Source organism: Pristiophorus japonicus, chromosome 20 (assembly GCF_044704955.1).
Source record: "Pristiophorus japonicus isolate sPriJap1 chromosome 20, sPriJap1.hap1, whole genome shotgun sequence".
Lineage (NCBI taxonomy): Eukaryota > Metazoa > Chordata > Chondrichthyes > Pristiophoridae > Pristiophorus > Pristiophorus japonicus.
Window position 1 is genome coordinate 75,655,240 of NC_091996.1, and position 24,383 is coordinate 75,679,622.

The 24,383-nt window shown below is 47.7% G+C and overlaps 1 protein-coding gene and 1 pseudogene across 1 annotated transcript; one reads left to right on the forward strand and one right to left on the reverse strand.

The window, feature by feature from the left end:
- Positions 1–2,768: 2,768 nt before the first annotated feature.
- The window catches only part of LOC139232776 (zinc finger protein 271-like), a 60,233-nt pseudogene continuing 38,618 nt past the window's right edge, over positions 2,769–24,383 (reverse strand).
- On the forward strand, positions 8,182–13,340 carry LOC139232590 (zinc finger protein 229-like). Its single transcript, XM_070863016.1, has one exon. It carries the CDS (start codon positions 8,213–8,215, stop codon positions 9,557–9,559), a length of 1,347 nt encoding a protein of 448 aa, XP_070719117.1. The 5' UTR covers positions 8,182–8,212; the 3' UTR covers positions 9,560–13,340.

Below are 24,383 nucleotides of genomic sequence, written 5' to 3' on the forward strand. Positions count from 1 at the left end.
TAGATAACAAACTTTCTCCTGTGAATACAGAGCTGGATTATTGGGCCGGATTGTGTTTACTTGTTTGTCTTTTATTTAATTTGCTGAGTGGATTTAAATTTAAAACCAGGTTTGGAAGTGAGATGCTCTATTCACACATCGAAGGTGAGAGAGATGCTGCCGGATGCACGCTAAGTCCAGTCGCTGAAAGTGATTAACAGACTTGGCTTTGTGATCCCGGGCATGTTTCCAACACCTTCCCTGGATAACAAAGCTAAGAGAGGTACGGGGAGCTGGCACTTGGCCATGTGAGTAACCCAAGATCTGAGAACTGAAACAACCTCGAGTTAGAAAGGAGCAAAAACACAAATGATCAGTAACTCGGACATCAATCAGTCTCTTACCTTGAAGACATCAAGTAATTGACACACTGCGTTTGAAACAAAGCTGATTTATTCAACATATATCCAGAATATTAAACTCCAGCCCCATTATAGATGTTATTATCAACAGAAACAAACCCCAAACTGCTAGAAAGAACATGTGCTGCTGAAACCCCCATCCATGCCCTTGTTACCTCGAGACCCGACTATTCCAATGCTTTCCTGGCCCACCTCCCACTGCACCTTCCCTGAACTGGAGCTCATCCAAAACTCTGCTGCTCGTATCCTAACTAGTACCAGGTCCCATTCACCCATCACCCCTGTGCTCGCTGACCGTATCCTAAGTAGTACCAGGTCCTGCTCACCCATCACCCTTGTGCTCGCTGACCTACATTGGCTTCTGGTCCAGCAACGGGTCAATTCTAAAACTCTCATCTTTGTTTTCAAATCCCTCCATGGTCTCGTTATCTCTGTAACCTCCTCTAGCCCCTCAAACATTTGTGCTCCTCCAGTTCTGGTCTCTGTACATCCCCGATTTTAATCTCTCCACATTGGCTCTGGAATTCCCTCCCTAATCTTCTCCGACTCTCGACCTCTCTTTCCTCATTTAAGACACTCTTTTAAACCTACCTCTGTGACCAAGCTTTTGGTCACCTGTCCTAATAAGTCCTTGGGCTAGAAATTCAGCTACATACCGCCCATTTACTGCCGAATTGCCGCTGAGAAAGTTTACCGCCCAAATGACGGCCAAACTCGAAATTACCACCCATTATCGCCAGTGGTAAACGATACCGTCCGCCCATTTTTTAATACGTATTTCGATGTTATATTTCGTGCAACACCCAAATACTGCCCAAAAATACCGTCAGCGGTAAACTCAGCAAATTGCCCATTTTTACCACCGGACTAAAATACCGCCCACGTCTTACCCGACCTTAACCCAGCAGCAGGGGCGCCATTTTTAAAAATAGAGAAACTTGAGGAAAGGCTGTTTGAAGTTGATGAGAGCATAAAAGTTAGTTGTGAGTAGTTTTTAAAAGGTGTTTGAATATATTGATTATCTGAGCACATTGGGGTCAATTTAAAATACATTTGTGGTTATTTGAGGACATTAAAAGGAATGGGACTTGTAATTTCTGTGCCAATATTGCTGATTACTTGCATGCTGTGGAATAGACCTGCAAGAAGGTTTATTGAAGAACATTATGTGCCCAATCAAAGAGGTCACCGACTTCTGAGGGGGCCTTGCCCCCAACGCATTTAGAGAGAAGCGGTCCACATATGCACCTGTCTGATACACAGTGCGTTAGAAGGCTGCACTTCCAAAAAGTGGTCATCCATGAGATATGCCAGCTCATTAAGGCAGACCTGCAGCCTACCAGCACCATCATGACTGCACTGCCCGTCGAGGTGAAGGTGACTGCAGCACTTGCCTTCTATGCATCGGGCTCTTTTCAGGAATCAGCTGGCGACATATGCTGCATCTCTCAGCACGCCACACATCACTGCATTCGCCAGGTAACTGAACCATTTTACGCACTCAGGATGGACTTTGTAAACTTCCCAAGGACCAGCAAGGCAGAGTGATAGAGCTTTGGCTTTTTCAAGAATTGCAAACTTCCCTAAGAACCAGGATGCCATAGACTGTATGCAGATCACCCTGCGAGCACCTTTAGAGGAGCCAGAGGTGTACAGAAACCAAAAGGGATTCCACTCCCTGAACGTGCAGCTCGTCGTCGACCACACGCAATGCATCATGGCAGTAAATGCCAAATTTCTAGGGAGCATCCATGATGCATACACCTTGCGCGAGAGCACTGACCTGTTTAAGAGTCAGCCACAAGGTTACTGCTGGATGCTGGGGGACAAAGGATACGGCCTCGCCAACTGGCTCTTGACACCCTCCGTTAGCCTCAGACAGATGCCGAGCATTTCTACAATAACAGCCATATACCCTCACACAATATCTTCAAAGACAATTGGAGTGCTGAAGTAGCGCTTCTGATGCCTGGACCATTCTGGAGGCAGCCTGCATTACCACCCTGAGCAGGTTGCTGAGTTCACGGTGCTGAGTTGCATGTTGCACAACTTAGCCATCATGAGGGGACAGGAATTGCCACAGGGGACTTTAGAACCAACTCAGGAGAGGAGGAAGCGGAGGACGAGGAGCCTGGTGATGAACCCATGCCATCATCCCCCCTAACACCACAGGGGAAGACTCGTGGTGCTTTCGCCACTGCAAAACTGCTATGTCAGCAGCTCATAAATGAATGCTTTGTTTGAACAGTGAGAGTTACGTTTCACCCTTGCCTGGCCAATGTATGCAACTCTTATAATAATTGTTACCCTCATTTTGTAACAATGAGTGAGAAACTGCACAAGAATGATTCAGTTGAATAAAATATTTTTATAAATTTTGAAGAAGTTTGTAAGAGTTAAAATAAAATAGTAACGAATTATTTTTCCACTACAATGTGATAAATAAAATTATTTCTCTTAGAAACACCCAAATATTCACAGTAACTACAAACAACGCCCCACCCGGCACCAATTCTACCTGCGCCCACCATTCCCACCCCATTTACCCCCCTCCACCTTACCCGATTGCTCCTTCCCATTGTCCCTACCGTTACTCCTGCCCCTACCCGGATTGGGATCACGGCGTTGTGCAGTAGAGCACCTCGAGCGCTGCTGCTGTAAGGGGGGCGACAATGGCAGCGCATGTGTGGGGGTTCTGGACAAGCATGGGGTTCTGAAAACCCAGCTTCAGAGTCGGAAGCAATTAATTCCTCCCGCCTCTCGGGTATTGTCACCATCGGTGGTATGACACCTTGGGGTGCATTGCCATATGACGATTCCATCGATTGCCACGTGACAATGATGGAATCAGTGGTTTGCACGTCCACCCCGGGTCAATTGACCCCCCATCTCGCCTCCACCTCATGGACCAAGGCCTCAGGGGCTTCCCACGAGAATCTTTTTGGCCTCTTCCTTCCCCCTTCCTCTCTTTCTACCTCTCCTTCTCTCTCCATTATTTGGCTTTGAAAATGTTCAAAAATTTTGCAAAGTATACAAATTAAGTATACAAAGTATACAATTCAAAATAAATTCAAAAACGATGCCTGGAAATCAATAATTACAGTTTGAAAGTGTTAAAGTAGCTCTGCTGCTCACTGACAAATCTCTACAATCTCCTCCCTTCCTCTCTCTCTCCCTCCTCCTTCTGCGCATGCGCGGGTGATTCCTGACCCCGAATTGCGGGAAAAATTATTTCTGAGGAAAAATAAAATTGCGCATGCGCAGAAGGGCCCTTTTCCCAGACGCCAGCTTTACACGGGCAAAAAAACCACCGTCGCCCAATACTTACCTCTACCGCCGGCCAAATATTACTGAAACTAGCAGCTTTGGTTCTTAGTGGGATTCCGACGGAACTAAAAACATGCTCAGCGTTTACCGGCAGAATACCACTGAGATATGGGCGTTACCGGTAAATATGGAATGTCTAGACCCTTATGTGGCTAGGTGTCAAATTCTGTTATATAATGCTCCTGTGCAGTGCCCGAGGATATTATCCGATGTTAAAGGCACTATATAAATGTAAGTTCTTGTTGTTGGATGTGATTAACAGCGAAATCCAACCCCTGAAATCATGTGTGAAGCCGCTGGTGTTTCCGCAGGTTGGATGAACGAGTGAATCCCTTCCCACACATGGAGCAGGTGAACGGCCTCTCTCCTGTATGAGCTCGCTGGTGTATTAGAAGTGGGGATAATGTCGTAAATCTCTTCCCACACTCAGAGCAGGTGAATGGCTTCTCTCCGGTGTGAATGCGTTGGTGTGTCACCAGTTCCTGTTTGCTTTTAAAGCCCTTCTCACAATCAGAACATTTAAACGGTCTGTTATCACTGTGAACACGTTGGTGTGTCAGAAGGTTGGATGAAGTAGTGAATCCCTTCCCACACGTTGAGCAAATGAATGGCCTCTCCCCAGTGTGAAATCGCTCGTGTATGAGAAGGTTTGCTGACAGACTGAATCCCTTCCCACACATGGAGCAGGTGAATGGCCTCTCGCTGCTGTGAACTCGCTGGTGTTTCAGTAGAGTGGAAGCCAGACTGAATCCCTTCCCACATACGGAGCAGGTAAATGGCCTCTCTCCAGTATGAACTCGTCGGTGTCCCAACAGGCTGGATGATGTCGTTAATCCCTTCCCACACACGGAGCAGGTAAATGGCCTCTCTCCAGTGTGACTGCGTCGATGAGATTCCAGTTCTGATGGAGAACTGACTCCCTTCCCACAGTCCCCACATTTATACAATTTCTCCCTGCTGTGGATGTCCTTGTGTCTCAACAGGTTGGATGATCGGTTGAAGCCTCGTCCACACACAGAACACGTGTACGGTTTCTCCCCGCTGTGAATGATGCAATGTTTTTTCAGGCTGTCTTAACTGATTAAAGCTCTTTCCACAGTCAGCGCACTGGAACACACGGGTGTGTGTGTCTCGGTGCTTTTCCAGCCTCAATGATGAATTAAATCTTTTGCCACAGACAGAACAGACAAACATTTCTCCTTCCATAATCAGAGGCCGATCATATACGAGTTAAGTAATTGTGTAAGATATTGATGAGATGTTTGGTTCGAGCTTCCCATCTGCAAATCCTCCTAATAACCTGTGAAAGGAGTTTACAAAAGTTATCACTGTAAGTACAAGATATTCAGATCAGACAATTGTACTTTCTATGGACAATTCTTTCCCCTTTTGTTCCCCAAAGCTGTAAATCTCCCATCTGACACGCTCCTCCCACTCTCTGCTCGTTGTGAGAGATTCATCGCCAAGTCTCTCACTATTTCTTTTCCCCTCTCCAGATTTTCTCTCTTCCTCTCCTCAAAGTGCTGACTCTGACTGTAGGTCAGTGCCACTCGTTGACTCATATTATAGCAGTTTCTGATACCAAATAATCCAGCTCACAACAAATGATCTTTAATGGTTTTATTAGCAGCTTTGAGCAGGCAGTGACATCGTTGCCCAAATGTGGAGAACAGAAAGTCCAGGGGTTAGTTCGGAGCTCCCTTCTCCCCAGGTCTGTTCCAACAAGCTGCGGCTTTGAGTTACAGTTATACATACTCACTCACTCACTCAGTAAGTGATGGGGTCTCACTGAACTATGACACAATAAATGTCCGATCTCACTGACACATAGACCGTACCTTGCAGACCAGCGACCTCTATCGACACCTCCCCCTTCTCCACAATAGACAAAGAGATTTTACAGTCCACAACCCAAGCTCACACCGGGAGAAACATCTGGTAATTGCCATTAAAATGTAAAACAGAGCAATACAACGGTGCATTGGTCTCTTGTGGACTAATTGATAGAGATCGTTTGTCATCATTAGCCAAAAACTTCATTGTTTCATCGGGCCCAAGTTTCCACATGATAAAAAACGGGCGCCCCTCCGAGCTGGGCGCCCGTTTTTCGCTCCTAAAACGGCGCCTAAAAAAAACCGCGCTATTCTCGAGCGCCCTGCAGCTCCTTGTCTGCCTGGCGCAGCGCCCAGGGGGGCGGAGCCTACTCTCGCGCCGATTTTGTAAGTGGGAGGGGGCGAGTACCATTTAAATTAGTTTTTTTCCTGCCGGCAACGCTGCGCGTGCGCGTTGGAGCATTCGCGCACGCGCAATGTGAAGGAAACATTGGCACTCGGCCATTTTTGTAGCTCTTTGTAGCTGTTTAATTTTTGAACATTTTTTAATAAAAGCACATTGCCCTTCCATGATCAGCACTGAGGCTTCTTGCAGCAGTGAGAAGGTGCAGGAAGCCTCAGAAAGTTGAGGCAGCCGTTTCCCTCCCCACCCCCGCCCGCCGTCGGGAACGAATGGAACGGCTCCCCCCTCCGCGGGAACAAACGGAACGGCTCCCCCCGCCGCGGGAACAAACGGAACGGCTCCCCCCGCCGCGGGAACGAACGGAACAGCTCCCCCCCCCTCGGGAACGAACGATGGCTGAAGCACTTTCACACAGGTAGAAAGATGGTTTATTTAATCTTTTCTTTGCTGATAAATGTTTATTCAGATTGGATTTATTTGTATAATATTTGTAGAAGTATAAATAAGGATTTATTATAGAATTTAATGACTTCCCTTCCCCCCACCCCGTTCTGGACGCCCTACTTGTAACCTGCGCCTCATTTTTTAATGTGTAGAACAGGTTTTTTCAGTTCTACAAAAATCTTCACTTGCTCCATTCTAAGTTAGTTTGGAGTATGTTTTCACTGTGGAAACTTTCAAATCAGGCGTCAGTGGCCGGACACGCCCCCTTTTGAAAAAAAAATTCTGTTCCAAAGTGGAACTGTTCTACCTGCCTAGAACTGCAGAAAGAAAAATGTGGAGAAGTGCGATTTCTAAGATAATCCGTTCTCCACCAGTTGCTCCTAAAAATCAGGCGCAAATCATGTGGAAACTTGGGCCCATAGTGCGGATGGTGCAAGATGGACCTTGGTCTATTTTCTTTTGCAATTCACGTTTAGCATAATCTCATCCTCATTTCCGCAGATTCAGATCTTTGAGCTGCTCCTACAAAGATTAACCGAAAATCGGCCAGCTTCGGGCCGGATCGTCGGGAGTGGATAATGTTAACTGTATTTACAAACACTCCCTGACCGGTCCCCATTGACAGACGCTCCCTGACCGGTCCCCACTGACAGACGCTTCATGACTGGCACTCCTGACCCGTCCCTATTGACAGACGCTCCCTGAGCAGCCCCTACTGACAGACGCTCCCGGGGCAGTCCCTAGTGACAGACGTTACCTCACCGATCCCCATTGATGGACGCTCCCTAACCGGTCCCCACTGACAGACGCTCCCTGACCGCTCCCCATTGACAGACGCTCCCTGGCGGTCGGACTGTCCCTGAGTTTGGGCCTTAACCTGGCGCTCGTTACGAGGAGGCGGATAATCCGGAGTTTGCTGTGGGGCCTGGGCCGCACTCGGTATGTGTGAAGCCCGCAGCCTCCGCCCATTTCTCACCCGCTGTCGTCGTTCTGCCTCCTGTCCCGCCCACTAGCCGCGCATGCTCCGTTCACACTGCCCGTGGGAGTGACGGCAGCTCCAGACCAATAGAAATAGAGGGGGCGGGACTGGAGGACCTAGCGGGCGGTTGGTCCTCCAACCAATCGGAGTGTGAGGATCAGTGAGGTAAGCTGAGACAGAGGGCGGAGAGAAGCTTCTGGAGCGGCGGGGAGGCTTTCTAAAGAGCCGCTGTGTGCCTCAGGCCCCAAACACCAAGCTCCGGCTCCGGCCGATGCTGCGAGCGGGGCCCTCGGCGGAGGGGCAGCTGCGGGGCTTTCTCCCGGTGATAGGCCGGGGAACGGCCGCCATCTTGCTGGGGCAGCAGGGCGCATGCGCAGCCTTTCCCTGGGCCAGGAACCAGGAGGAGAGAATGTTGTGAATTTCTATCCTGGACTCACAGTCAGGGCTTTTGTAAAGTGCTGTTCCAGGCTGTGAGAAGGGCAGCATTTACAGGCCGCAAACTCAAACCCAACATCACATCCTCATCTCACTCACTCTATTCATCAGGGCCTAAATATCAGCCGCCTTTCAATGTGGAAGGACAAATGTTTGTCTCTTCTGTCTGTGGCAAAACATTTCAAACATCAGTGTGACTGGAAAAGCCCCGAGACACACACACCCGAGTGAGACTATTCCAGTGCACTGACTGGAAAGAGCTTTAACCTGTTACACAGCCTGAAAAACCATTGCACCATTCACAGCGGGGAGAAACCGTACACGTGTGGTTTGTATGGACCAGGCTTCAACTGATCATCCAACCTGGAGAGACACAAGGGACACCCCCACAATGGAGAAACCGTGGAAATGTGAGGACTGTGGGAAGGGATGCAGTTACCCGTCTGAGCTGGAAACTCATCGACGCAGTCACACCGGGGAGAGACCGTTCACTTGTTCCGTGTGTGGGAAGGGATTCACTCAGTCATCCAGCCTCTATACACATCAGCGAGTTCATACTGGAGAGAGGCCATTCACCTGCATTGAATGTGGGAAGGGATTTAATGCTTTATCAAACCTCAGGACACACCAGCAAGTTCACTCTGATAAGAGACCTTTTAAATGTTCTGACTGTGACAAGAACTTTAAAAGCACGAAGGATCTGCTGACACACCAACGCACTCACACTGGAGAGAGGCCGTTCACCTGCTCCGTGTGTGGGACGGGATTCACTCAATCATCCCACCTTCTGACACATCAAATTGTGCACTCTGATAACAAACCTTTTCAATGTTCTGACTGTGAGAAGAGCTTTAAAAGTAAAAAGGATTTACTGACACACCAGCGCACTCACACCGGGGAGAGGCCGTTCACCTGCTCTGTGTGTGGGAAGGGATTCACTTGTTCATCCTACCTTCTCACACACCAACTTGTTCATACTGATAACCGACCTTTTGAATGTTCTGACTGTGAGAAGAGCTTTAAAAGTAAACAGCACCTCCTGAAACACCATCGCATTCACAATGGGGAGAGGCCATTCACCTGCTCCATGTGTGGGAAGGGATTCACCCGATCATCACACCTGTTGAGACACCAGCGAGTTCACACTGGGGAAAGGCCATTCACGTGCACCGAGTGTGGGAAGGGATTCACTGATTTATCTGACCGTCTGACACACCAGCGAGTTCACAACGGGGAGAGACCGTTCACCTGCTCAGTGTGTGGGAAAGGATTCACTCAGACATCCCACCTGCTGACACACCAGCGAGTTCACTCTGATAACAGACCTTTTAAATGTTATGACTGTGAGAAAAGCTATAAAAGCACAAATGCTCTGCTGAAACACCAACGCATGCACACTGGGGAGAGACCGTTCATCTGCTCTGTGTGTGGGAAAGGATTCGCTGATTCGTCCAACCTGCTGATTCATCAGCGAGTTCACACTGGGGAGAGGCCGTTCATCTGCTCCGTGTGTGGGAAGGGATTCATTCAGACATCCCACCTGCTAGCACACCAACATGTTCACACTGGTGAATGGCCGTTCACCTGCTCTGTGTGTGGAAAGGGATTTACTGATCCATCCAACCTGCTGACACACCAGCGAGTTCACTCCGGGGAAAGGCCGTTCATCTGCTTGCTGTGTGGGAAGGGATTCACTCAGTCATCCTCCTTACTGAGACACCGGCAAGTTCACAAGTGACTGCAGAGATTGGATTCTGCTGTTCTTGCTGCTGTTAACGTGATCCTTACCAATGGATCCATCACAGACCCAATCCACATCCGAACCGGGGTCAAGCAGGGCTGTGTCATCCACCCAACCTTCTCAATCTTCCTGGCTGCCATGCTCCACCTCACAGTCAACAATCTCCCCGCTGGAATGGAACTAAACTACAGGACCAGTGGGAATCTGTTCAACCTTCGCCATCTCCTGGCCAGGTCCAAGACCACCCCAACATCTGTCGTCGAGCTACAGTACGTGGACGACCCCTGTGTCTGCGCACATATAGAGGCCGCAGTAATCAAGATCCATGGCACGGCCCTGGACAACGTGAACCACTTCCCTTTTCTCGGGAGCCTCCTATCAACAAGCGCAGGCATTGATGACGAGATCCAACACCGCCTCCAGTGCACCAATGCCGCCTGAGGACATGAGTATTTGAAGACCAGGCCCTCAAAACTGTTACCAAGCTCATGGTCTACAGGGCTGTAGTAAAACCCGCCCTCCTGTATGGTTCAGAAACATGGACCATGCACAATAGACACCTCAAGTCGTTGGAGAAATACCACCAACGATGTCTCCGCAAGATCCTACAAATCCCCTGGGAGGACAGACGCACCAACATTAGCTTCCTCAACCAGGCCACCAGCATTGAAGCACTGACCACACTTGATCAGCTCCGCTGGGCAGGCCACATAATTTACATGCCAGACACGAGACTCCCAAAGCAAGTGCTCTACTTGGAACTTCTTCACGGCAAACGAGCCAAAGGTGTTACAAGGACACCCTCAAAGCATCCCTGATAAAGTGCAACATCCCTACTGGTGCCTGGAAGTCCCTTGCCAAAGAATGCCCTAAGTGGAGGAAGTGCATCCGGGAGGACACTGAGCTCCTCGAGTATCGTCGCCGAGAGCATGCAGAAAACAAGCGTAGACAGTGGAAAGAGCGTGTGGCGAACCTGTCCCATCCACTCCTTCTCTCAACAACTATCTGCCCCACCTGTGACAGAGACTGTGGTTCTCGTATTGGACTGTTCAGCCACCTAAGAACTCACTTGAGGAGTGGAAACAAGTCTCCCTCGATTCCGGTGACTGTCTATGATGTTCTTAAAACAAATTATCTGAGCTGACTTTCCTCGCGAACAATAAACTGAGTGAGGTGCGTGGTGGCGGGCGGGCGGGCCATGCGCACGCGGTGTCCCAGGCAGTGAGGTCCCAGTGTGCAGGCGGGCGGGCGCGCGGGCTGTCTCTGCCTTTGCATTGAGCCTGCTGTGGCACCTGTTTCAAACGGCTCACGCTCTGTTGCCCTGGGCGCGTGAGGCGGGCTGGCCCCTCCCCCCGGCGCTCACCCCGCCCAACCCCGCCCTCAGCCGCAGCGCTCTGATTGGTCGCAGCTCCGCTCATTTGCTGCGCTTCCAACGGCTCGGATGATGACAGTTGACGGAAGGCTGCCATTTGTCCGTCTGCCTGTGGCAACTGTTGGCAATTATGTTTGGGTCAGTGTGTTTTTGGAATAGAAACTTGATTTGATTGCATTCATGTCAATGTGCAAATGGAATGCTTTAAAAGCACTGCAAGACAGACCAGCGACATCCGTTAAACGGAGGCTCTAGAAATAAATGTTTGAATCTTGTAAAAGAAACAGTGATTGAAGTGTTTGCGATAAATTTGTAACAACTGGATTTTTCTCCTTTTGGCATTAGTTTCTGTAGAATTCTAGATAAATGAATAAGATGCAAAACCAATATCCAAAATTTGCATCCCCCAATAGATCGTGTTTATTTTGCGTGTCACATGGAATGTCACCAGAAGCAATAGTTTGATATTCTTGGCCAGCAAAATCCATAGAATTCTCGGCTTAATAATCAAGCTCAATAAAAATCTGGAAGAATTTGCCAATCTGCATATATATTGTGAACATATTTTAATAGTCTCGAAGCAAGAAGCCTGAGGCCTGGTAGCACCAGCATTACAACTTGAGAGTGAAGTGGTATTAATGGGCTGTCACAGATGTTTGGCTGTCAGCTATCTGCAACCCCGATCAAAAGTTTACTTGTGAATAGAAAAGTACAAAATACAATTACGATATTTGTTTTAATTGCCCAGTTTTACGGCCTTCACATCCATCCATTCTTCCTGCTGCAGCATATTTGTTGAAAATGTACTTCAGTGTTGCCCAGGAACTTTCATGCAAACTGAACATTTTGGGCAGAACTGTCATTATTCATAGCTGTCAATATTTTGTGTCCATATATCACATTAAGGCATTACTTTTTGAGACAATTGACCACAGTCATTAAGCCACTTTATAGTTATTTACCTAAAGCTGTACTCTGAAAAGTAGCTGAAAATGTCTGACCAGCAACATCTGGGTTCAGTTCAGCTCAGATAAGACAAATGAAGTTCTCTCTGATGGAGAATTGGGTTGTGAGTGTTTAAGTGGAAACAGGCCTAAAGTGTTGGAGCCCTCTATGATAAAACATGTTCCCAAAGGGGAATTTACTAAGAAATACCAGCAAAACTTGAACGCCATATTGGGTTGTAGCTCCTGGACCGTTGTCCCAAGGAATGGCCAAGTACGAAAGCAGCAGGTCATAAACCCTCACAGCCAGACTCATTTTCTTTAGTGATTGAAGCAATTCTTTTATCTTTCCACACTACAACAGTGACTACACTCCAAAAAGTACTTTATTGGCTGTAAAGCGCTTTGAGATGTCCGATGGTCATGAAAGGCGCTATATAAATGCAAGTCTTTCTTTCTCCTTGGTTTAAGTGTCTTGCATGGTTTTAGAAAACTGATGTTTTATGACTTGTGAATTTGTCATAAAACATCAGTTTCTCTCGACCACCTCTTTTTTAACCCTTTGATCACCTCTACCTGCCTGACATTAAGTCCTTGCAGTAAACCTTGCTCCCTTGTTACTGACTCAGGCTGAACCTGACGATGCAAAATGTTGCCATCCTGTTAGAGCCAGAGCTGGACATCAAACCCCACATGCTATCCAATACCAAGACTGCTTATTTCCATCTCTGCCACCTATTAGCTCCTCTGCGACTGAAGCCCTTATCTGAGGTTTAGTCACTTTTAGACTCCATCGTTCCAATGGCCTTCTCGCTGACTTCTGATGCTGCATCCTCCAAACAGTCTTCTCCAAAATGTAATCATTCTTGTCTATCTCGCTTTGCTAACCTTCACTGGCTACCTGTCCTATCAATGTATTACATTTATTATCTTTGTCTTCAAATCTCTCCATGGCCTCGCCCACTCTATCTCTGCAATGACCTACAGCCTTATTATCTCCTCCTGCACCCTTCAGTTTTCCCACTTTGGCCTTTTGTGCATCCCCTCCCTTTGCCCCACCTTTCAGTTGCCTTGACGTCTCTCTCTGGAAATCCCTTCCTAAACACTTGCACCTCCACACCTCTCTCACCTTCTTTAAAATCCTTCTCAAAACCCATCTGTTTGACCAGGTTTTTCATTCCCCTCTCTCCCTCTGTGGCTCAGTGTATATTGCTCTAACTTTTTCCATTTCTGAAGCACTTTTGGACATTTTTACGTTAAAAGTGCAATGTAAATGCCAATTGTTGTTGTTTGTGGCATTCTTAACACGATACTTCTTCATCGATATATTCGTATGTGGAGATCAGTCAAGTGGCGCACAAGTTTTTACTTGATTTCCTCAAAGGGAATAAGAGTAGGTGTACTGATTCCTGTTACTCTTAGTGTACAACTGAGGCCTGTATTTTTCTGTGTAGAGTTGAAATAAAACGTTATCATTAATTTCTGATAACACTTTGGTAAACTCACTTTTTTCCTTTACATTACATCAGAGTAGGATCTTCACCTCTATGCTGGTGTCAGCTGTGGCTCAGTTGGTAGAACTCTTGGTTTTGAGTCAGAAGATTATGGGTTCAAATCCCACTACAGAGACTTGAGCACGTAATCTCGGCTGACACTTCAGTGCAGTACTGAGGCAGTGCTGGAGGTGTCATCTTCGGATGGGACATCGAACTGAGGCCCGTCTGCCCTCTCGGGTAGATGTGGGGGATCCCACGGCACTGTTCAAAGAGGAGCAGGGGGGGTTCTCCTGGTGTCCTGGCCAACACCTAGGGCAGATTATCTGATCACTTAGTTCATTGTTGTTTGTGGGAGCTTGTTGTGCACGATTTTCTTTACCTGGAAAATAGGAATCCAAATCTTCCTGAATCAGAGAACAATTCCTTAAGTATTCCCTCTGTGCCTATAAAGGAATATTGACTATTCATGTAAGCTTAATTTGTAATTCTGCTAGACATCTTTTGACCTCAGGCTGGGTTCATTGTCCTGGAATAATGTTTAAATCTAGCCCAATTTCTGTCAGCTCTTTCCAAGTATGGTTCCAGTCTTGAAAGGCAAAGTTGATTCAGTGAAGATCTTTAACCTTTAGTAATGGATAGACTCTGTGTCCAGGAAACCTACCCTTTAAAAGCACATAAGCCTAGAATCTCCTGGAACATTTTTATGTAGCTACATTGATAGAATGCTGCTTTTTCCGAGGAATTTATGCTTAACTGATTTACGCTGGTTTTGTGCCGAAACCTGGTTCCGCACAAATTTCCTGAATCATTTGTGCTATTCCCAAATTATATCCGCCGGAACTCCACTTAACTTATTAACATAGCTCTGTGTCTCATGCAAAAGACCAGAGAATGCTAGTTTCCTGTATTGGTGCCAGTTTTGAATGGGCATAAATTTACAGCCAAAGGTTTAGGCGCAGCACGTCCTGCAGTCGCGATTATTGGTGTTTTACAGCCTTTTGACAAAGTAATGTAATTCTCCTTACTGAGACCTGCACTGTATGTTCTATATACAGTAGGCCACCCCGACCTGTCAGGGCTTCAAAAAGAGCTGGAGCGGCAGGCCCTTCACCATCGTGGGCCACCCCGATCTGTGTGAGAACATCTCGGCAGGTCGGGGCTATAAATAGAGCTGGAGCAGTGGGCCCTTCACCATCGTGGGCCACCCTGACCTGTGTGAGAACATCTCTGCAGGTCGGGGCTATAAAAAGAGCTGGCGGATGCCACTGAAGATTCCAGCGTGAGCTGACACAAATGTGCAAGGGCTTTGAGGTGTGCGACTGAGTGACGTCATCAGGACCCAGGTCGCCTTGAGGAGCGTGGGCATGTACATCGGTGGGCCCTGGTACAGCAGAGGAGAGGGAAGGCCATGGCGGACTTGCAATGAGTTATCGAGGCGGAGGAGCGATGAGGGATCGTGGCTGAGATTTGTTGGGTGATCATGGCGGAGGTTCTGCAAATGTTTGGTGCGGAGGTGCGGCAGGAGATCATGACGGAGGTGCAGCAAGAGTTTTTGTAGCGGAGGAGCGGAGAGAAATCGTGGTGGAGGTACGGCGAATGAGGGTACGGGGCCCAGAAGAGCCGAGGGCCCAGGGGCAGCACTGGCCTGCCCACACTGCGATATGTGTATGCGCTAGGTCCGTGCAGCAGAGCAGGTTTCCAGTCGTCCTGGATAAGTCTTGCCATTGGATAAAGGTCCAGCTCTGTCAAGCCCGTGTGGTGGCTGATGTGGAACGGTCGCCACACATGAAAAAAATCCACGCACAGGCATCTTCCACCCCCTGAATTGGAGTTCAAGACTGGAACATCGAGTCCTTCATTGAAACATCAGTGAACTCATGTGGAAGCAAGTCATCCTTGTTCGAGGGACTGCCGATGATGATGAGGGTAATTTGGCCCGCAGGAGTGTCACAGCGAATAATTTATGAGAATCATTTACATTCAATATTTGCAGATGTGATCTCCTCAGGATGAGACCAAAAGATGATTGTCTATTTCATCATAGGCAATCTTTAAAAATCGAGGAAGACTTGCTTCCACTCAGTGAGTTCTCAGGTGAATGTACAGTCCAATACAGAAATTACAGTCTCTGTCGCAGGTGCGACAGACAGTGGTTGGAGGAAAGAGTCTGGTTTGCCGTACGCTCCTTCTGCTGCCTGTGCTTATTTTCTGCATGTTCTTGGCGACGAGACTCGAGGTGCTCAGCACCCCCCCCCCCCCACGGATGCTGATCCTCCACTTTAGACCCTGTCTTTGGCCAGGAACTCCAGGTGTCGGTGGGGTTGTTGCCTTTATCAAGGAGGCTTTGAGGGTGTTCTTGAAACGTTTCCTTTGCCCAGCTGGGGCTCACTTGCTGTGTAGGAGTTCCGAGTAGAGCGTTTGCTTTGGGAGTCTTGTGTCAGGCATGCGAACAATGTGGTCTGCCCAACGAAGCTGGTCAAGTGTGGTCAGTGCTTCGATGCTGGGGACGTTGGCCTGATCGAGGACACTAACGTTGGTGCGTCTGTCCTCCCAGGGGAATTGCAGGATCTTGCGGAAGCATAGCTGGTGGTATTTCTCCAGTGATTTGAGGTGTCTATTGCATATGGTCCATGTCTGTGAGCCATACAGGAGGGCTGGTATCACTACGGCCCTGTCGACCATGAGCTTGGTGCCAAATTTGAGGGCCTGATCTTCGAACACTGTCTTCCTCAGGCGGCCGAAGGCTGCACTGGCACACTGGAGGCGGTGTTGAACCTCGTCGTCGATGCCTGCCCTTGCTGACAGCAGGCACCCGAGGTGTGGAAAGTGGTCCACATTGTCCAACGCTGAGCCATGGATCTTGATGACTGGAAGGCAGTGCTGTGTGGTGGGGTCAGGTTGATGGGGGACGTTTGTCTTACGGATGTTTCGTGTAAGGCCGGTGCTTTCGTATGCCTCGGTGAAGGTGTTGATAACTTGGGAGTTCAGCCTCTGAATGTTCGCAAGCCTTGTCCACGTACTTTATGTAGGATTCACAAAATTCTAGGACCCCCTACTCAAAGGACATGTGTCTGGAATTTAAAAGGGAACTGTGTTAGACTTCTGGAGGAGAAATGTGGACAGAAATATCTCACTATTAGGTGCCTTTGGACTAAACTCGGCCCTTTTGGATTGAGTTTGGACATTTCAAATTGTATGCTGGGTCTGCATGGGGAAATGAGATCCTTATAGGGCTGCTAACCCACCTGGGAGGCAGACCCCAGGGTGACCTTAGCAGTCTAACCAAAGCCCACTTACCAGAGACCCAGATACATACCTATTTTAATAGTTCTTAAAACGGCTATACAGAAAAACCCTGGCATCAGCAAAACACACAATGGTCAGTATCAAGACCTGATTACATTCTAACAGCACCATTCGAAAACCCCATCAACACTTTTGGGAATCTTGTATCATGCTAATGCTCAATCAGCCCACCAAAATTCTCACAAAGGGATTACATTAGAGTTGATCAGCCTGCCAAAATCGCACAAAAGCAGTCATTAAAAATCAATTGTGCACCCAAGTTTGGCGCAAAAGTTTAATCAGCCTCTCGGGTATAACTGGGGGCCTTGCTGGTAGCTTGTGTGGTAACCTTTGGGCTGAGGATACACTTGTGAAGAAACGTACCCGAGAACACTGGAAAAGCACTTGGACTCTGGGCTCTTTGACTCTGGCTTTAAAACATCTAACTTGCCTCACGAGGTTACAGCAACACAACAAGAAGAACCTAACGAGAAGCCTCGGAGTCGCTGAAAAACCAACAATCACCCAGCGTTGACTCAAGGAAAACATTTTTTATTTACCATCAAAACGTCGACCAGTGCTGATACCGAAGACACCGCAACCAGCCAATGAATCCACAAGATTGAGAAAAAGCAGTGTGCAATTGGTCTAAACTGTGGAGAAATCCTTTGGTGAGCATAGTCCCTGCAATTTCAGAGCCTAGTGGTGGGAGGTGTTTTTTTTCACTGCATAACCTCTGTACCTGTTGCGTATACATTTTCCCCCTTTTTCTGTACATTTTGTTAAATGCTATTAAGTTAATTAGTGTGGTGTGCTATTTTCTAAATAAAATATTTGTTCTTGCACCAAACAGTTGTCTGTCTACATCTATCATATCCCCTAAATAATTCCAAGCCCGAGAACTCGGGAGTGGGACGATTCGAACCGTCAAGGTCAGAAAAGGCTGAAAAACCCACCACCCCCTACATTTAGTTCGACGACAGAGGATGGGACAGTCTTGGATCTGGCTTGGAGGTGACGAAGGTTGAACAGGTTCCCACTGGTTCTATAGTTTAGTTCCACTCCAGCGGGGAGCTTGTTGAGTGTGAGGTGGAGCATTGCGGCGAGGATGATCGAGAAGAGGGTTGGTGCGATGACGCAGCCCTGCTTGACCCCGGTCTGGACGTTGATTGGGTCTGTGGTGGATCCATTGGTCAGGATCACGGCTTGCATGCCATCGTGGTGCAGGCGGAGGATGGCGACAAACCTTTGGGAGCAGCCGAAACGAAGGAGGATGCTCCATAGTCCCTCACGGTTAACAATGTCAAATGCCTTTGTGAGGTCAAAGAAGGCCATGTACAAGGGTTGGTGCTGTTCCTTGCACTTCCCTTGCAGGTAATTTAAGGTGTTGATGGAAGATGTGCTGCAGTTAAAGTCCTTGGATCCTTTCCCATGTTACACCAGTGACTACACTTCAAAAAGTACTTCATTGGCTGTAAAGCTCTTTGATACGTCCGGTGGTCGTGAAAGGCACTGTATAAATCCAAGTCTTCTTGTACACTTCTTTCATTCTTTGAAGACAAAAGAACATAAGAAATAGGAGCAGGAGTAGGACACTTGGCCCCTCGAGCCTGCTCCGCCATTTAATCAAATCATGGCTGTTCTGATCATGGACTCGGCTCCACTTCCCTGCCTGCTCCCCATAACCATTTATTCCCTTATCGCTAAAAAATCTGTCTATCTCCACCTGAAATATATTCAATGACCCAGCCACCACAGCTCTCTGGGGTAGAGAATTCCACAGATTTACAACCCCCTGAGAGAAGAAGTTCCTCCTCACCTCAGTTTTGAATGGGTGGCATCTTATTCTGCGACTATACCCACTCGTTTTAGTTCTTGTGATACCCCTTCAACATAACTTGTGCTGTCAATGGTCTCTCCATAGTCCCAGCTGGTAAAGGTGGGCTAAGCCTCTGTCCTTGAAATGAAGATGGTTTGAGGAACAAAATCTTCTCCAAAGATTTCTGCTGCAGACACTTCCTTCTCAAATATAGCTGGTGACAGATGCTTCCCTTTCGAAGATGACTACTGAAGAATCCTGTTGTCATATGAGCCGGCCTCTACTCAGTTATTTACTCAGGGCCTTGGTAGGCCAGGGATTGGTGGAGCAATACAACATGTCAGCGTGGTGGGACAGGAATGCGGGCCTGTGTCTGCCCACAAACAAGCACCAATAGTTATTTTTCATTAAGGAAAAACAATCACAATTATGATAATTCTGGAATGTTGTCAAGCATCCTATGCCAGCCGACAGCAAGACCTGGACACCATCCAGGCTTGGGCTGACAAGCAACAGCTAACATTCAAACTGATGAAATGCAATCGATGACCATCTCCAAGGAATTGACGTGCAGCCAGAATTAAGTTGTGAATCAGCATGGTTTGGGAAGGGGTGTGGAGAGAAGATGATGACAGAACTGAAAGGGCAATACAAAATTTGGTTACACTATCAAGCTGTGCCACATCAGATAAGATTAGCAGTGGGCAGGAAGGGAATATTGCACAAGGAGGCTGAATTATTTCCTTTAGGTTATAGCTTCCTCATTCTTTGAATGAAGTTCAACTTGCATATCCAGTTAGAAAAGTCCCTCTAAACAATCAGGCAAATCACTCTTGGGGACACTGCCACTTCTGAAATTTGCCCTTTCATAAGAACATAAGAACATAAGAATTAGGAACAGGAGTAGGCCATCTAGCCCCTCGAGCCTGCTCCGCCATTCAATAAGATCATGGCTGATCTGGCCGTGGACTCAGCTCCATTTACCCGCCCTCTCCCCGTAACCCTTAATTCCCTTATTGCTTAAAAATCTATCTATCTGTGACTTGAACACATTCAATGAGCCAGCCTCAACTGCTTCCTTGGGCAGAGAATTCCACAGATTCACAACCCTCTGGGAGAAGAAATTCCTTCTCAACTCGGTTTTAAATTGGCTCCCCTGTATTTTGAGGCTGTGCCCCCTAGTTCTAGTCTCCCCTACCAGTGGAAACAACCTCTCTGCCTCTATCTTGTCTATCCCTTTCATGATTTTAAATGTTTCTATAAGATCATCCCTCATCCTTCTGAACTCCAATGAGTAAAGACCCAGTCTACTCAATCTATCATCATAAGGTAACCACCTCATTTCCGGAATCAGTCTAGTGAAACGTCTCTGTACCCCTTCCAAAGCTAGTATATCCTTCCTTAAGTAAGGTGACCAAAACTGCACGCAGTACTCCAGTTGCGGCCTTACCAATACCCTATATAGTTGCAGCAGGACCTCCCTGCTTTTGTACTCCATCCCTCTCGCAATGAAGGCCAACATTCCATTTGCCTTTCTGATTACCTGCTGCACCTGCAAACTAACCTTTTGGGATTCATGCACAAGGACACCCTGTGCGGAGGGGAGCGGGTAGGTCCGAAGGCCTCCTCGTAGGACTGCTCCTGGGCACGGCCAAGGGTGCCATCAGCCGGTCCAGGCAGCGGGCGGTCGAGGGGGTCGTTCAACCTGACTGCCTGCCTCTCTTCCGCTCTTACATCCGGTCCAGGGTGTCCTTGGAGATGGAGCACGCGGTGTCCACCGGTACGCTCGCGGCCTTCCGCGAGAGGTGGGCACCGGAGGGACTGGAGTGCATCATCACGCCCGGCAACCAAATTTTAATTTGATTTTACGTTTTAAAGTTAATTTGTTTTAATTGCCGGTGCTTTTAGTGTCCCCTTCCCTTTTATAGGGGGCACTGGGGAAAAATTGTGATTTTAGTGCCCAAAAAAAAACACAAAAAAAAAAACACAAAAAAGGGGAAAAAAAAATGGGCCTAGTAAATGTCTGGAGTGTCACCCAGGTCGGGTGGCACCGTTTAATGTTTTATGTTTTCACAGATAAACTCAAAAGAGTTTCATGCACAAGGACCCCCAGGTCCCTCTGCACCGCAGCATGTTGTAATTTCTCCCCATTCAAATAATATTCCCTTTTACTGTTTTTTTTCCCAAGGTGCATGACCTCACACTTTCTGACATTGTATTCCATCTGCCAAACCTTAGCCCATTCGCTTAACCTATCCAAATCTCCTTGCAGCCTCTCTGAGTCCTCGACACAACCCGCTTTCCCACTAATCTTAGTGTCATCTGCAAATTTTGTTGCACTACACTCTGTTCCCTCTTCCAGGTCATCTATGTATATTGTAAACAGTTGTGGTCCCAGCACCGATCCCTGTGGCACACCACTAACCACCGATTTCCAACCCGAAAAGGACCCATTTATCCCAACTCTCTGCTTTCTGTTCGCCAGCCAATTCTCTATCCATGCTAATACATTTCCTCTGACGCCGCGTACCTCTATCTTCTGCAGTAACCTTTTGTTGGCACCTTATCGAATGCCTTTTGGAAATCTAAATACACCACATCCATTGGTACACCTCTATCCACCATGCTCGTTATATCCTCAAAGAATTCCAGTAAGTTAGTTAAACATGATTTCCCTTTCATGAATCCATGCTGCGTCTGCTTGATTGCACTATTCCTATCTAGATGTCTCGCTATTTCTTCCTTAATGATAGCTTCAAGTATTTTCCCCACTACAGATGTTAAACTAACCGGCCTATCGTTACCTGCCTTTTGTCTGCCCTCTTTTTTAAACAGAGGCGTTACATTAGCTGCTTTCCAATCCGCTGGTACCTCCCCAGAGTCCAGAGAATTTTGGTAGATTATAACGAATGCATCTGCTATAACTTCTGCCATCTCTTTTAATACCCTGGGATGCATTTCATCAGGACCAGGGGACTTGTCGACCTTGAGTCCCATTAGCCTGTCCAGCACTACCCCCCCTAGCAATAGTGATTGTCTCAAGGTCCTCCCTTCCCACATTCCTGTGGCCTGCAATTTTTAGCATGGTTTTTGTGTCTTCACTGTGAAGACCGAAGCAAAATAATTGTTTAAGGTCTCAGCCATTTCCACATTTCCCATTATTAAATCCCCCTTCTCATCTTCTAAGGGACCAACATTTATTTTCGTCACTCTTTTCCGTTTTATATATCTGTAAAAGCTTTTACTATCTGTTTTTATGTTTTGCGCAAGTTTACCTTCGTAATCTATCTTCCCTTTCTTTATTGCTTTTTTAGTCATTCTTTGCTGTTGCTTAAAATTTTCCCAATCCTCTAGTTTCCCACTAACCTTGGCCACCTTATACGCATTGGTCTTTGATTTGATACTCTCCTTTATTTCCTTGGTTATCCACGGCTGGTTATCCCTTCTCTTGCCGCCCTTCTTTTTCACTGGAATATATTTTTGTTGCGCACTATGAAAGAGCTCCTTAAAAGTCCTCCACTGTTCCTCAATTGTGCCACCGTTTAGTCTTTGTTTCCAGTCTACTTTAGCCAATTCTGCCCTCATCCCACTGTAGTCCCCTTTGTTTAAGCATAGTACGCTCGTTTCTGACACAACTTCCTCACCCTCAATCTGTATTACAAATTCAACCATACTGTGATCACTCATTCCGAGAGGATCTTTTACTCGGAGATTGTTTATTTTTCCTGTCTCATTACACAGGACCAGATCTAAGATGGCTTGCTCCCTTGTAGGTTCTGTTACATACTGTTCTAAGAAACAATCCCGTATGCATTCTATGAATTCCTCCTCCAGGCTACCCCGTGCGATTTGATTTGACCAATCGATATGTAGGTTAAAATCCCCCATGACTACTGCCGTTCCTTTTTCACATGCCTCCATTATTCCCTTGATTATTGCCCGCCCCACCGTGAAGTTATTATCTGGGGGCCTATAAACTGCGCCGACCAGTGACTTTTTCACCTTACTATCTCTAATCTCCACCCACAATGATTCAACATTTTGTTCATTGGTGCCAATATCATCCCTCACAACTGCCCTGATATCATCCTTTATTAACACCTCCTTTCCCTTCTTGTCTATCTTTCTGAATCGTCAGATACCCCTGTATGTTTAATTCCCAGTCTTGGCCACCCTACAACCATGTTTCTGTAATGGCCACCAAATCATACCCATTTGTAATGATTTGTGCCGTCAACTCATTTACTTTATTTCGAATGCTGCGTGCATTTAGGTAGAGTGTTTTCATCCTAGTTTTTAAACCATGATTTTTAGTTTTGACCCCTCCTGTAGCCCCTTTATATTCAGTGGCCCTTTTTGTTTCTTGCCTTGGGTTTCTCTGCCCTCCACTTTTACTCATCTCCTTTCTGTCTTTTGCTTTTGTCTCCTTTTTGTTTCCCTCTGTCTCCCTGCATTGGTTCCCATCCCCCTGCCATATTAGTTTAACTCCTCCCCAACAGCACTAGCAAACACTCCCCCTAGGACATTGGTGCCCAGGTGTAGACCGTCCGGTTTGTACTGGTTCCACCTCCCCCAGAACCTGTTCCAATGCCCCAGGAATTTGAATCTCTCCCTGCTGCACCACTGCTCAAGCCACTTATTCATCTGTGCTATCCTGCGATTCCTACTCTGACTAGCACGTGGCACTGGTAGCAATCCCGAAATTACTACTTTTGAGGTCCTACTTTTTAATTTAGCTCCTAGCTCCTTAAAATCGTCTCGTAGGACCTCATCCCTTTTTTTAACCTATGTCGTTGGTACCAATGTGCACCACGACAACTGGCTGTTCTCCCTCCCTTTTTAGAATGTCCTGCACCTGCTCTGAGACATCCTTGACCCTTGCACCAGAGAGGCAACATACCATCCTGGAGTCTCGGTTGCGGCCGCAGAAATGCCTCTCTATTCCCTTTACGATTGAATCCCCTATCACTATCACTCTCCCACTCTTTTTCCTGCCCTCCTGTGCAACAGAGCCAGCCACGGTGCCATGAACTTGGCTGCTGCTGCCCTCCCCTGCTGAATCATCCCCCTCAACAGCACTCAAAGCAGTGTATCTGTTTTGCAGGGGGATGACCGCAGGGGACCCCTGCCCTACCTTCCTTGCACTGCTCTTCCTGCTGGTCTTCCATTCCCTAGCTGGCTGTGGACCCTTCTCCTGTGGTCAGACCAACTCGCTACACGAGCTACTCACGTCATTCTCAGCATCGTGGATGCTCCAGAGTGAATCCACCCTCAGTTCCAATTCCGCAACGCGGTCCGTCAGGAGCTGGAGGCGGATACACTTCCCACACACGTAGTCGTCAGGGACACCGGAAGTGTCCCTGAGTTCCCACATGGTACAGGAGGAGCATAACACGTGACCGAGCTCTCCTGCCATGCCTTAACCCTTAGATACACTTAAATTGGCACAACAATGTTACAGTTTACTTACTGATATAAAAAATAAAAAGAAAAGCTACTCACCAATCACCAGCCAATCACTTACCCCCTTGGCTGTGACGTCACCTTTTGATTCCTTTCTACTTTTTTGCCTTCTCTCCCCGCTGCAGCTGCACCGGTACGCGTTTTATAGGCCGCTCCGACGCTGCTCCCGCCTCTCGCCAACTGCCGCTGCCTGTGGAACACCCGCTGGGCCTTTTATAGGCCGCTCCGACGCTGCTCCCGCCTCTCGCCAACTGCCGCTGCCTGTGGAACACCCGCTGGGCCTTTTATAGGCCGCTCCGACGCTGCTCCCGCCTCTCGCCAACTGCCGCTGCCTGTGGAACACCCGCTGGGCCTTTTATAGGCCGCTCCGACGCTGCTCCCGCCTCTCGCCAACTGCCGCTGCCTGTGGAACACCCGCTGGGCCTTTTATAGGCCGCTCCGA

Bases quoted from the DNA above. Each gene is read 5' to 3' on its own strand.
- LOC139232590 (XM_070863016.1), top strand. From the start codon at position 8,213: ATGGAGAAACCGTGGAAATGTGAGGACTGTGGGAAGGGATGCAGTTAC.